Genomic DNA, 14,603 nt, shown 5'->3' on the forward strand with positions numbered 1-14,603 from the left:
TTACATATAGATGCAAATCAGCAGTTTTTTTTTTAATTTTATTTTGCATTATCAATAGTTGAAGATTCTTACAGCTGTTAGTATAATAACTTTAATTGAAGGAGCAAAGTAAAAAAAACAGCAGAAAAACATTGTGTAGCAGAGATCGGTAACAACCGCGTCTCACTAGATATGAATAACTCTCTTCAACATGCCGATGTTTATGATTAATGTCCATAATAAACAAATAATGTAAATTTTGTATTTTGAAAAAAAAAACGTTTTCGTAGTTCTAAGCTCTTCTGTTTTTTCATATTTTATCCATGTAATGTTACTCTTTTCTCGAGTCTGAAAATTAGAAGGAATAATATAAATATATGATAAGCAAGATCGAATCGTAAAGTTTGTATATTACAGTATAAGGATATAAACTGATTTAAAAAAAAAAATGAACTATGATTTGTTTTTCTGAACTTTGACGATTTTTGAATAGTTTACATCAAGGACTGTTTTGGTTTCCTTTTACTGCAAATTTAGAAGTGAATATAAATCAGAGAAATAAATCAGATAACATTACTTTAACAGACCGCAAAGCTATTAAAAGTTTAAAAAACAACAGAGATATAATTATCCTTCCTGCAGATAAAAGCAATGCAACAGTGATCCTCAACTGAAGATTACCTGAATAAAATGCTTGAATTACTGCAAAATGATACCTACTCAATACTCGAAAGAGATCCAACTCGTGAACTTCAAAATCGTACAAACAACTTATTAAAAACAACCACTGAATTATCCCGTAACGTTCGCTTATCTCTACGCTCTCTCCATCCGTTAATTCCTTGCATATATGGTGTTCCTAAAATCCATAAAGAGAACACCCCCACTACGCCCCATTGTAGAAGGTATCAATTCTCCGACGTACAACCTTTCAAAATATCTTGCCAAATACCTAAAACGTTTTTCAGGCAAGTCACCATCCTTTATCAAGAACACTACAGAATTCGTTACATACATGAAGAACATTAACGTTACATACATTAATGATGATGAAATCATGGCTAGCTTGGACAACTTCTTTGTTCACTAATGTTCCAACAGATGAAGTCCTAACATTACTCAAGGACAAGTTATCCAAAAAAATGTTAGCCTTGCTTACACATTGCATCAAGTCCGGTTACTACAAATTTCAAGATACTATATACAAACAAAATCATGGACTGGCTATGGGTAATCCTTTATCCTCTGTACTCGCAGATATTTGCTTAGAGGATTTTTTTTAAGTATAAAGAGCTAATAAGCTTCATTTCGGCAATGAAAACATTACTTAAATGTTTTTAGGAAATGTGTTTTTACATTATGGAAAATACCTAAGAATAGCGATCTGAACTTTCCCCACCTTTGCAACGAGTCGTCCGGTATTGTACTACGTACTAGGGTCACTTGCATTAGCTCACGCAAAGTGTTCGCCGATACTTTATAGTTTACTATATTCGGCAAGAAACTCTCTGATTCCAATCTTTGAGTTTCTTATTCGGTTTTAAAACTATGGGGATTTAATATCCCCTTAATTTAAGTAATGTTTACTTAGAGGATTTTGAAACCAAGGCTATCTCTTCCTTTATTTTAACACCTAAAGTTTGGAAATGCTATGTAGATGATGTCTTCATTATTTGGAGCCATGGACATGATTCCCTTATGGTTTTCCTCGAACATCTCAATAGCCAACATCAAAGTATTAAGTTTACTGCCGAGCTTGAAACGGATAATTCCCTGCCTTTTCTTGATGTCAAACTGACACGCTCCTCTGGTAAACTCAAAATATCGATGTATAGAAAGCCAACGCATACCAACAGATATCTGCATAGTCAGTCCCATCACTTCCCTCCTCATAATCTTGGAATAATTTCCACCTTGGGACATAGAGCCCGTTCTCTTCTGGATGACCCAAATGAACTTCTTACAGAAATAAACCATCTCAAAACTTATTTCAAAGTTAATGGATATTCCAAGAGAATCATTGACAAATTCCTTCTTAATCCTCCTAGACATCACTCAGAAGAAACAAATAGATTCAAAGGCAATATTTCTATTCCTTACATAAGTACAGTTTCACATAAATTATCAAACATTCTAAGAAAATACAATATCAGAACCCTTGTTCACTCCACTTCCAAAAATCCGTTTCTTAATAAGCCACCCAAAACCTTGTCATCATCAACTCAAATACCCTGGTGTATATAAAATATTGTGTGATTGTGATATTCCTTATTTTGGGCGGACAGACAAATCTGTCGAATTGCGTATGGAAGAACACATGAGGGACATTACAAGAGACAGCAAGCCAGTGCATTATCAAGTCATATCCTTTTCTCGGCTAATCCTAATGATGAAAACCAAAGTCACAAAGTCTGCTGGGAAAAATATACTAACATCTTCCGTTGCAATGATGAACTAAAGAGAAAAATCGTAGAATCTAGGGAAATCATCTTCAATCATGTTCATCTAATTAATAACTTGAACTACAACTTCCCAAATAGTCATTCAGCTGTAATCATGTACTGGCGTTCGCGAGATGCTACTAGCACGTACTTTCCCAACAATACCACAAACGAAAGAACAGCTTTAAATACAACCACAACGTTTTAATGTTAATTATGTATAGAGACTCTGTATGATGTTCTTAGTTTATTTAAGCTTCAATGTTTTTAGTGTTTTTTCTTTGTTCTTTCTTTTATAATGTCACCTGATGAAGGCTGTTACAAGCCGAAACTAGTAGTGTTTTAATATTAAAAACCTTTTTACTTAAATCTCGGTTCTAGTCATTCAAGTCTTTTAAAAAAAAATATGTATGTTAACCGAGTTAATGATCATTCATTCATATATATATATATATATATATATATATATATATATATATATATATATATATATATATATATACATATATATATATATATATATATATATATACATATATATATATGAATGAATATAATTTTATATATAAACTTGGTTTTTAATCCTATTTCCCAAGTAAGCAAACAGACAAGTATACTTCAAATTTGCGCTTGTACATAGTGCAAGACTGAGGTAACTCGTGGTAAAGGTGGATTAAGATCCGATCACTTTTCTTAGTATTTTCCCCCTAATGCAAATCACATCCCCTTCGGAGATGTATGATGCTATGCATTAAATGCAATGGTCACTATCCAGACCTGTTTCGACCTTTGTATAGGTGAATCGGGATCTAGAAATAAGATGATCCCGAAATATCGCCCAACTCAGCATTGTTCCACTCAGTGATAGGCTCACCCCGTCACCGAGAAGAACTTCTCAGCATAGGCTCACCCCCACCACCAAGCAGAGCCATAATCTCAGCGGTGGCCCACTCAGAGACAGGCAAAAACCTACCCCCCAAGCAGAGCCTCTCGAATCAGAGCCGCACCAGTTTCGACCTTTTTGAGGTCTCGTCAGTGGGAGCCAGACCTGAAATACGAAGGTTGAAGTAATGCAGAGCTTATATGAATTTTACCTAAACAAGTTGCCACAAGGTGCTTTGGCCTTATTAAATAAAATCTCAGGATGAGAGATAGACGTAGAAAGTTTTTTTAACTTGGGTATATTATGTATTCAAGATTCCAAGTGATTTTATATAAATTTGATATAGATATAGATTTTTAATCCTATTTCCCAAGTAAACAAACAGACAAGTATATGTCAAGTTTGTGCCTGCACGTAGTGTAAGACTGAGGCAACTCCTGGGATAAAGGTCGAAACCGGTCTGGGTAGTGACCATTGCCTTTAATGCATAGCATCATACAACTCCGCAAGGGGATGTGCTTTGCATTAGGGGAAAAATACTAAGGAAAGTGATCGGAGCTTAATCCACGTTTACTACGAATTGCCTCGATCCTGCACTATTTGCAGGAGTTGCCTCAGTCTTGCACTACGTGCAGGCTCACACTTGACATGTACTTGTCTGTTTGCTTACTTGGGAAATAGGATTAAAAACCAAGTTTATATAAAATTACTTAGTATCTTGAATGCATAATATACCCAAGTTAAAAAACTTTCTACATATATATATATATATATATATATATATATATATATATATATATATATATATATATATATATATATATATATATATATATATATATATATATATATATATATATATATATATATATAAACTTTCTTTTTTTTTTTTTCATTTAGAATCCTTGGGCGAGAAGTATTCTGAAGGAGTGATTTTGGATTTAGAGGAAACCTGGCGTGAAACCGACTTCAGTACACCTCTAATTTGTTTCCTAACAATGGGCGCTGATCCATCAGGTCAGATTCAGGAATTGGCTAAGAAGCACAATTTTGGTAAGTTATTGGGAGTTACCAACCTAAATCCATTTAAATTTCGCTGTAAACTGTCAGTATAAATTAGTTGCATACTTTGGATATTCTTTCACCGTATATTTGTGCTGCTTTTGCATTAGATCTAATTTTAATAGAAAATCTTCACATTTTTATTGTTTTTAATACGCTAAGATCGAAAAATTTACAATGCATATTACAAACTATCAGTATTTTTCAACAGCGAGTTATCTTCCGTGTTTAAGTTTATTAATTGGCAGCAGTATTGTAGTAGTAGAGCTGTACTGTGGAGAAAGTTTCTATGGATAAGTTGAAAGAATGACACTTTCTATTCGGCTGAAATACCTTTACCTTGGTTCAAATTTCGCGCACGCTTGATAATATTTTCTAGACCTTTCAGTTGAAGCTAAACTTCTCAATCTTAGATGGAGAGGTAATAGAGTTTTCATCGCAGAAGACGGATAAACCAACTATGAACACCTACTACAACAACTACTACAGACAGTATACATACTAGTATCGTGGTCTTAGCTGCCTGGGTGTTAATTTTAAACAATGCAACCTAACTGGCTGGAACACTATTTTTCCATTCTTATAAACTTCAAATCATCTTTGTATGTGAACACGCTTTATGAAATTTGTTCTTTAACATTGAACAAACAAGGTAGAGACTAATATCATTGTTAGGTCAGTGTTTCCTACAAAAGTTTAAAAACTCTACCTTAGAGATGTGGATATAATAATCTGGAGGTGCATACATCATTTGAAAGCTGTCCCTCAGTGAACTGTATAAAGCACACACAAAAAAGCGAAACTGTTTCGCCTAAGATCAAACTGTAGTTTTCTGCTAAAGTTCGAAAACGAGGATTCTAATCAATAAAGTGGGGACGAAAATAGATTATGCACTAGACCACAAAAAATTATGTTGAATGATTTGGAGCTCCTTGACTTGGATTTCTTAAAGTAGAATCAGACCTATTTTTATAAATCATCAATTAAATAACAGATGAATTGATTCAGCTGGGATCCATAAAATTAATCATCACCCAGCGGTAAAATTATTTAGAATTACACTATGCAATATTTCTTTTAACTTTGAGAATCCCTTAATTTAATCTTTGGTTCTTTATTTTATTAAAGCTGCCAGAGGAGCACCTAAATTCTCTAGGCTTTTCTATCTCGCATGCCAAACGTATATATAATTAATTAATAATGAATAATTAATTGCATTTAATTCTATTTTAAAAAAAAACACTAGAATATAATAAATTAGAAATGAAACAAGGAAAACATTTAACCACTTTAGTGTAATAAAAGAAAAAATCTATGTTTTATACTATTTATTTATTTATTTTTGTTAATGAGTTTTGTAAAGTGTAATTCTGTTCAGAATTCTTCTTCTTCAGTAATAATACAAAAGAAGGGAAATCTTATGAGATGCTTTCCTTTATTTCATAATAAATTACAAATCATAGTTCTTGATAATATAATAATTAATTATTTTTTTATTATATGTAATCGACTATTCGAATTGTCTTTGCTTGTTTCACGTTTTTTTTTTTTTTTTTTTTCAGTCTTCCTCATTCTCTCTGTATCTTATTTTGTTAAGAAATAGACCAACGGTATAAGACGCTATTCCCCCTTTCAAAACATACATTTCAAGCCCACTACAAAGATAAAATGTAGGCGCTAGATAGATTCTCTCTTTGCTGACTAAGGCTCGCGATATTATTTCTGGTTATTCCAAGTTTTTCTCTTTTGTGTTGTCAAGCCATTAGTTTGGTACATTTCATCCTATTTGAGAAGAGTGCGTGAAATGTACATAATAAATCTCGACATGATCAACAGTATATGTTTAAGTATAAAATCGAAGTAAAACAGTTGTAGTATATTATAGTAAGTTAGTTTCTGTATTTATTACAGAAACTAACTTCCTTTGAGTTAACCATTTCCAATGCACGTAGGAATTTACCTTCGTGCAAAATTGCTTCTTTAAAACAATGTTTTGGTTTCTTCAATTTCAAACGGTGCAAAATGGAATAATTTAACCTTAGACGAAGCATTTCAGTCGTTTAAAAATATATCAGCCTTTCACTCTGTAAAAGATTAATCGAGTAAGGAGCATTTTGTTTTTTAATTCACTTATGTAAAAAGAAACGAACGGATTAATAGTTCTTCTTCTGATTATACACAGTGGAATTGTACTATTTGAAACCCTTCGATTTTTTTGTGAAAAATCTGAGACTTCAAATTCTCACATTTCAATTTTTTAAATAACATTTAACCGTTTTGCTTATCACAAAACTCCATTTTTGCGTTGGAGTATGCTTCTTCCATAGGAGGATCATGTCCAGAGACGTAATTGAACAAATAAATTCGTAATGAGTCCCTTGAAGTTTAGAGACTTTTTAAGAGTTGGCTCGTTTACTCTTCATCTAAAACATTTTACAAACTTTTTCTCTATTTTAAGGAATTTTTCCCTTGTAATTTTTATTGTTAGCATTTTATCACTTAATGGTAAAATAATCTCCTTAAGAAATGCCATTGTGCTATTTCTTATGACTAAAGTATTAACACTTCTAGATTCATTTGGTTTGCTGCGTTTTCTTTTTATTTTTTTATTTCTTTCGAAGTTTCTTAGCTGAATAGTAAATAGTAGGTACTGGTTGAGGCAGCTTGGATTGTGTGATTAGCATTCTATCATGTATAATGTATCGAATTGCCTATGTTTTCAAAATCTTTTTTTTTTTCCACAAACCAGTTTCCAGCAGAAAATTCTAAGCAAAAAAGCACTTCCATTCATCTTCAGCTCGTTTAAAGTAAAAAGTTCCCAAATTTCCAACAATTTCGTTGACTATCAGGGCCTTTCCTTGATTATTTTTTTTCTTTTACTAAAATTTTTGGAAATATATCGTTAAGAGAAATTATTCACGCACAAATGCAGCAAATTTTAAATGCTGTGAAGGAAAGCGCTGCCTTTTCTTGAGTAGCAAATATGAGTGTATGCTTCAGTTTATGTAATAGTAAAGATGAGTTAGTTATGTGATAGTAAAGGTACTGAATGATTAGACATATGGACACTTCAAACCATTTTCATACTACCATGATTGATGAATTTCGGTTTTTTTATTATTATTATTATTATTATTATTATTATTATTATTATTATTTCTTATATTTATTTCTTGAGAAGAATGAAAAATGACATTCTTATTGAGGGAGGAGATATGGCTTCTTGTTCTTCTGGCTAAAAATAAAGAAAAAAGAAACACGTATGATCCCGTTAGTCAACAAGAATTTGACAGACTTAAGAATTTCGTTTGAAGGTAAAAAAATACTACATTAATAATTAATAAATTAATAAACCTCTTAACGAGGTTTATTAATACATACACGGCACATCATGTAATCGCTTTTTTTTCCCAACCATCTTCTGGCACAACGTCTTATTCGTTGTGCCAGAAAATGCAGTAGTAATAACAGCGTAATATATTCTGTTGAAAACGAAGGGAAAAATCAATCAAGGAAATATTCTGATAGTGAACAAGATTATTGGAAATTTGAGAACTTCATGCTTTAAACAAGCTCAGAAGATGATTGGAAGTGCTTTTTTTGCTTAAAATTTTCTACCGGGAAACTGGTTTGCGGGAAAAAAAAGATTTTGAAAATATAGGCAATTCGATACATATACATGATAGAACGATACCCACATTGTTTTTCTTTTATTCTTTATATGGTTCTGGAAAGCAGGTCTGCAGATATTCCCTGTTTCTGAAGCTTGAGAGAACCTAACTAGTTTTCCTTTTTCATCGTTTCCGACCGTAGGTGACTTTGTAGGCATTGCCCGCAAAGTATTCCTGGTGAGATTTTTTTTTACAGAGTTGCTTTCCCCAACTTCTCAATTTTATCCAGACTCAGAATCGGCATATGGCTGGGACGTGTTCGTGACTGTAACTCGTGTGTTCACGGGGCCTGTTTGCCTGTTCTGGGGTTTTTTCGTAAAAACCCGAGTTTCCGGGTGAAAAAAAAAAAAAAAAAAACCTACCTCCGTATGAGACCAACTAACTCACCTTTAGTCGAACGATACCAGATTCCTCACTTCACTGACGGGAATCGAACCCAGGTCTTTCCGAACAAAGGTCTTCGTCTATACTAACTGAGCTACGGAGGCCCTTGAGATAATCAGCAGTGTTATTTCACAATGTCGTCTTGAACCTAGCCTCCTTGTTACTTATAAAGATGTTTCCATATCACTTTAATTGCAAATTAATTAACATGTGTTTAGCATGACAATATTAGAAGAATGGAAGATTAGTGTTTTTCTTTTACCTTTTGGGAAGGAGACACTAACATGAACCTTTAACATGAACTGCTTTCAGAATTTCGATCTAAAGGAAATGAGCTATTTTTTTAATTTTTGAATACTTGATTCACGGACTCCTTTTTTTTTTGCCAATGATGACGTGAAGGAAGACAGTCGAATTCAAATTGATATTTGAATTCGATAGTTGATTAAAAAAAAAGCTTTAACCTAATTCTCTATCTGTTAAGGTATAACTGCATCAAACATGAAAATAACTCTGAGATTTTCTGTTCTTGAAAGCAGAAATATTCTATATAATATCCACAGGAAGAAGTCATGACATATATAGCTACCACCTGTTAGAACTGTTCAATATACTGGAAATCTGTTAGTACATGTCTGCTTGGTCAAGTGGTCAACTTATCCGCTCTCCAACAAAAAGGCTACGAATTCGATTCCCAACGTGGGCATGGATGTCTTTAGGTGGTGGCGGATGCATTTCATCGCCCTGTGGGAAACCACCGCTTTGCTATTTGAATGTCGGAAGCGGCTTCAAAAAGTTCCATGTTATTATGAAAAATGAATAAAAATATAAAAAAAATTTGCTCGCCAACAGCCTTTCGTTTTTGGGAGTCACATAAAAATGCTCCTTAGACCGAAATATCCATGAAAGTCAAAATAAATGGGATTGGACCACATAAAAGGTAAACAATAAATAAAAATTCTATCGTTCGCAGTCATTACACAATGGAAGTGGGGGAAAAAATAGCAAATAGCACTTGGGATTATCTAGAAGACAGATGAAACTTAAAGTTCAAATAGGATTTACACTTTACACAAATATGGGGAAAAAAAGTGCAATTTAAATTTAATAAATATCACTTCGTGGTAACATTTTTCTAACACAAACTGATATTTGGAATGTAATTAAACCAACTGTCCACTCGAGATACACTTAACTTCCATCCGTTCTTTTGCATAGTCTTTTAATGATAATTACAGTATTCGATTGCTAGTTACAAACATATTTTTTGCACACGTACAAAGGCGCTTGCTCATCTTTCAGTGTCTTATGCTAGTGAACCACTTAATAATGATTACAGTGCACGCTCAGAAAGTGGGACTCAATACAGTGAGTAATGCGTTTACATAATCAGGTTACAAAGTATAACTTATCCAATGTCTGGTGCATTGTCTTCTGCAGGAACCTCTGGTTTGAAGTTCCTATATTACGGAAAGAGCCATTATAAGATTTTTTTTTAACTGAAATGAATTATCGGGTCTGATACTACTTGTGTAGATTTTCATCCCACAAATCAGACAAACTATATAGCCTGGGCTCATAAGTTGTATCGGCCGTAATTTAAAACGACAGTTGTTCTTTCGCCTCGGATAAAATAATTTTCTATTTTGGACTGAGTATCAAGTTCAGTTCATTCAGTTTTAATCCTATTCCCTCAGCCATACGGCTGGTGGGAGTAGCTGTATGCTACCATACTAGGGAGATGATTATGAGCAGGGTGGCTTCCTGTTGCCTTCCTTGCCGTACTATATTTTATGACTGTGTGTTCACGGGTTCGGTTTGCCTGCTTGCGGGATGAAAAACTTCAGATAAACTGGTGGAAAAAACTCTGCTGTCCACGCTGTGGACTGAGGAGGATTCTTAAGCTCCTCACGTCTCCGACGATAATCGAACCTAGGACACTCCTTCCCCAGGCAGATTGTTGCAAAACGCATAACTACTAGACTAACCACGCGGACTTCAGTTTTAAAGCAAGTATGAATATTAAATTTTCTATAGAAAGACTTTTAAAAAATTCTTTTTTTTTTATTTTCTTTTTTTTTTTTTTTTTGTAGAATGCAATTCGATATCTATGGGACAAGGTCAAGAAGTGTCGGCAAGAAGAGTGTTAAATTACTCCATGGAGCGAGGAGGATGGGTACTTTTTCAGAACTGTCACCTTAGTCTTCAATTTTGTGAAGAAATGTTGGACTCTATTTTGGAAACTGATTCGGTTAACGAAAGTTTCCGACTTTGGATAACTACTGAAGTTCATCCTCAGTTTCCTATTGGTCTTCTGCAGGTAATAAGTGAATTTCACTCATTTTTAATTTCTTCGTGGCGTTTTTAGTAGTAGTATTTAAAAGTCACTAAATTAAAAAAAAAAATGTTTCGATTTAGCAACTATTAACCATTAGCAACTAATATTTAGCAACTAATATTTCGAATACAATTTCAGAAAATAAGGTGTTTTTTTTTTATCAAATTCATTTTCAAAACTTTTGGAAACGATTTAAAAACAATCTTTATCATTTACTCATACAGGATACCCCTCCCTTCCCCCCACACCCACACCGTCTTCGAATACCCTTTTCTATATCATTTTTGTGTCTGTGAGATTGATTTGACAGGAGATTGTTATTTTTGTAAAACAAATTCTACAAGAGAATTACATATTTTCTAGATTTCTATCAAGTTCACGAACGAACCTCCCCAAGGAATCAAAGTAAGTCTGAAACGAACGTACAGTGGCTTGACCCAAGATACTCTTGACTATAGTACAGCTTCCCAGTGGCATCCTTTACTATTCGCTGTTGGCTTTCTCCATACGACACTACAAGAACGCCGTAAATACGGAGCTCTAGGTTGGAACATTCCATACGAATTCAACCAAGCAGATTTTAATGCATCAGTTCACTTTCTTCGTAAGCATCTTGATGACATGGATCCCAGAAGGGTATGTAGTTTTTGCTTACTTGTAATTTAACTATCGTAGCAAAATCACCGTGCTTATGACTTTGCTCTTGCTATAAAAGTTTTTCAGCATAATAATACCTAGTAAACAATCTAAGTCCTTATTTATTTTCTCTTGAACAGAGTTTGAGAAGAAATTTTGTATTTTTCCTTTCAAAATATGTGATAGTTATAAAGATTTGACCTTCATGTTCACAACGCGCGCGTGCGCGCACACACACAGTGCATACCATCGATAGTGACGATTTGCTTTGGTTGGAAAGACTTGTTTCCAAATTCAGGAACCTTTACAAAAGCTTTTCAACTGAGTCAAGGAGATCGCAGTGCTTTTTTCCATCCTCTGCAAAGCAGGCATGCAATTATAGGATTAATTATCTTATTATGACAATAATTGCGTTTGCGCGAGGCCAAGTTTCTTTCTCATGACTGGCATCTGAGCCACGCTAATCACGTTAAGAAGAAAAGATGATATATCAAAGAAACCTAACTCTTATAAATCAACAACCGGTTTGTGATGAGTCAGGTATTTTGACCAGTTTCGCCATGAGACTGCATTTCATGCCTTTGTCAGATCCGCTAGCCTTTCTCACCTGGCATTCTAATTTCTTCCTATACGTTTTATTGGGTTGATATCGGGAAGTCACTCGAGTTGTTCCACACATTTTCTTTAAATCATCTTAATATCGCCTGCAGTGTAGTATGATGAATTGTCATGTTGAAAGAGACATGACTGTGTTGCTTGAAACTCCACAATGTAGAAAATATTGCATTATTCATAAGTACTTATCCATCTAAGTTCATCTTTCCAGATATTATAGCCAAAGAGCCCGCTCTGTTCCAGTACATGGTCCTCCAAACCATTATACTTCCGCCAGAGTACTTCACAGTTAGGAAGAAACATATCGCTAACTTGGGCAATCCATAGCTGACTTCCATTGCTTATGAACGAATCAAGATGTACCTTTGCGTTGATGTTTGATTTGTACGAGTAACTGCCTTTCCTTAGAAACCAAAGACAATGCAGCTATTTGTGTAGTGGCGTGCTGCAAACTTTAGACTTTGTAAACTTCTAACTCCTGGTTAACTATTTCCGTGTCACCTCTCCATGTGCGCCCTTTTATCCCTTAGTGCTTATCTTCTTGGATATTCCTGTTTCTTTTTTTGTTTTTTGGCATCCTCACATTTCTACAGATTGATTCTTTTCCTTTTAGATGGTGCATCTCTTACCAGTGTCATACGGATAAGCCACTGATTTGGCATCCTGTAATCACCCCTCTTTTGAAATCTGTGTCACTAACCTGCATGCTGATATGTAGTCAACTCTATATAGCAAAATAGATCACCCATGCTGCGCGGTTAGCCGAATGGTTACGCGCTCCTCAACCATATGCCTGGGAAAGGAGTGTCCTGCGTTCGATTCCCGTCGCTGACGTGAGGAGCTAAGGAATCTTTCTCAGACGTAGTCAAGTTAGCCGGTCTTGGGCGTGGACTGCAGGGTTTTCCTCCCGCAAGCAGGCAAACCGACCCCGTGAATACGCGCTTCTATAGACATAGGATACCTCCAGGAATAAGGAATAACTAACCTATTCCGTAGGATTTCGGTTCCGAATGCCTACATCAGGATCAGGATAGATTACCCATAATGACAGGAATATGTGTGTTAGAAATATTTATTTATATAGTTATTGATCATCAAAGAGAAGTTGTTTCATTATCTAACCAATTAATGTCATCCCCCTAGGGTTATCATTATTTATGTGCTTTTCTGTATTTGTTTTTTCATTTTCTAACTTATCATAGGCTTCTCGTAAATTAGAATGACAATTTACTTTCAAACAAACTTACCAGCATTGTTTAATCAAAAGTTTCCATAAAAGCATTATCTGATAGCCAATAAAAATATACATTATGTATGTATAGAATATAGATTCGAAATTGCCAGAATATCAAGTTAAGGAAATTTGAATTGTTTAGCAAACAATTCCCTAATTTTGTCTGAACAATTTCTCGAAATAGTATAGGTTCGAAAGTACGATAATTCTGTATTAATAACAACAGTTAGCAATCCGGAGGGATCTATAATGCGTCATTATTTTCAGCTTCCATTTATGATTTACAATGTTAGTTTATCTGCGGTTGCCTGTGAGCTAAGAAACTAGAGTTACAATAGCCTCATCTGTGATTCTCTCTTGTCAAGCTGTATATCTATATTCAAATCGTTGTGATGAATACATTGTCTAATAGCAGTACGTACATAGCTGTGATAATAGTGGCAAGAGAACCAACCGATGGGAAATTAATTACAAGGAAATGGAATAGCGGAAACTCTTTGTGCAGTCGGATGCACGTGTGTCTCTGGTGTACTACAGAAATTATTGTCTGTATATCACTGAATAGTTGCATTTCTGCGTCAATAGTCATTCCTATTTATGGTTTCGATCATCGCTAAGTGTTACGTGCTCCATTAAAGTTGCATCTCTAACAGCAGTTTCATAATCATGCAATATACAATTGGACATTAATAATGTAGTAACTTATTAAGTTTTCCTAATCTTAAGTGTTCCTAATTTTCTATTTTTATATATAAATGCGCAGAATCGAGCGGACATTTGTGAGATACTGATGTTTGTTTTTTTTTTTTCTTTCTATAGGGTGTGTGCTGGCGAACTGTGTGCTACATGTTAGGGGAGGTGCAGTATGGCGGACGAGTCACTGATGACTTCGACAAACGTTTATTGAACACTTATGCTGACGAATGGTTCTCAGAAAAACTGTTCAAAAAAGACTTTGCGTTCTCACCTGGTTATACGATTCCTCGCTGTCAGACCACACAACAGTATCTGGATTATATTAACACTCTTCCATCATCCGACTCTCCTGAGGTATTTGGTCTGCACACAAATGCCGATATCACGTAAGAAATCAGTTTTGACGAATATTACTTGAACCAGTTTGAAATTTTCCAAGCCAGAATTATTTGAACTAAAATGTTTTTTATCCGTGTACATGTAATTCTGATTATTTCGATGTTACAACTTATTTCTTGGAAGAAATAACGTAATTAATTTGCTTTTTTATTCAGTTTTTGTTGTGTAGTACGTCAGTACCGTGGGTGGAACTAATGATTTGATGTTTTTCCATTTTTATAATTTTTTTTATTTTTTTACATAATCCGGAAACCGAGCTTCAGGA

At 34.3% G+C, this 14,603-nt stretch overlaps 1 protein-coding gene across 1 annotated transcript in view; it reads left to right on the forward strand.

The window, feature by feature from the left end:
• LOC150110257 (dynein axonemal heavy chain 5-like) overlaps positions 1 to 14,603 on the forward strand; it is a 972,373-nt gene that overhangs the window by 940,955 nt on the left and 16,815 nt on the right. Inside the window, exons 71-74 of the mRNA XM_090394637.1 lie at positions 4,204 to 4,356; positions 10,514 to 10,740; positions 11,122 to 11,394; positions 14,063 to 14,325. Coding sequence (XP_090250763.1) covers positions 4,204 to 4,356; positions 10,514 to 10,740; positions 11,122 to 11,394; positions 14,063 to 14,325 — 916 coding nt within the window. The remainder of the gene's footprint in view (positions 1 to 4,203; positions 4,357 to 10,513; positions 10,741 to 11,121; positions 11,395 to 14,062; positions 14,326 to 14,603) is intronic.

The sequence above is a fragment of the Typopeltis vanoorti genome, chromosome 1 (assembly GCF_054136105.1).
Source record: "Typopeltis vanoorti isolate ZY-2024b chromosome 1, IOZ_Tvanoo_1.0, whole genome shotgun sequence".
NCBI classification, from domain to species: Eukaryota; Metazoa; Arthropoda; class Arachnida; order Uropygi; family Thelyphonidae; genus Typopeltis; species Typopeltis vanoorti.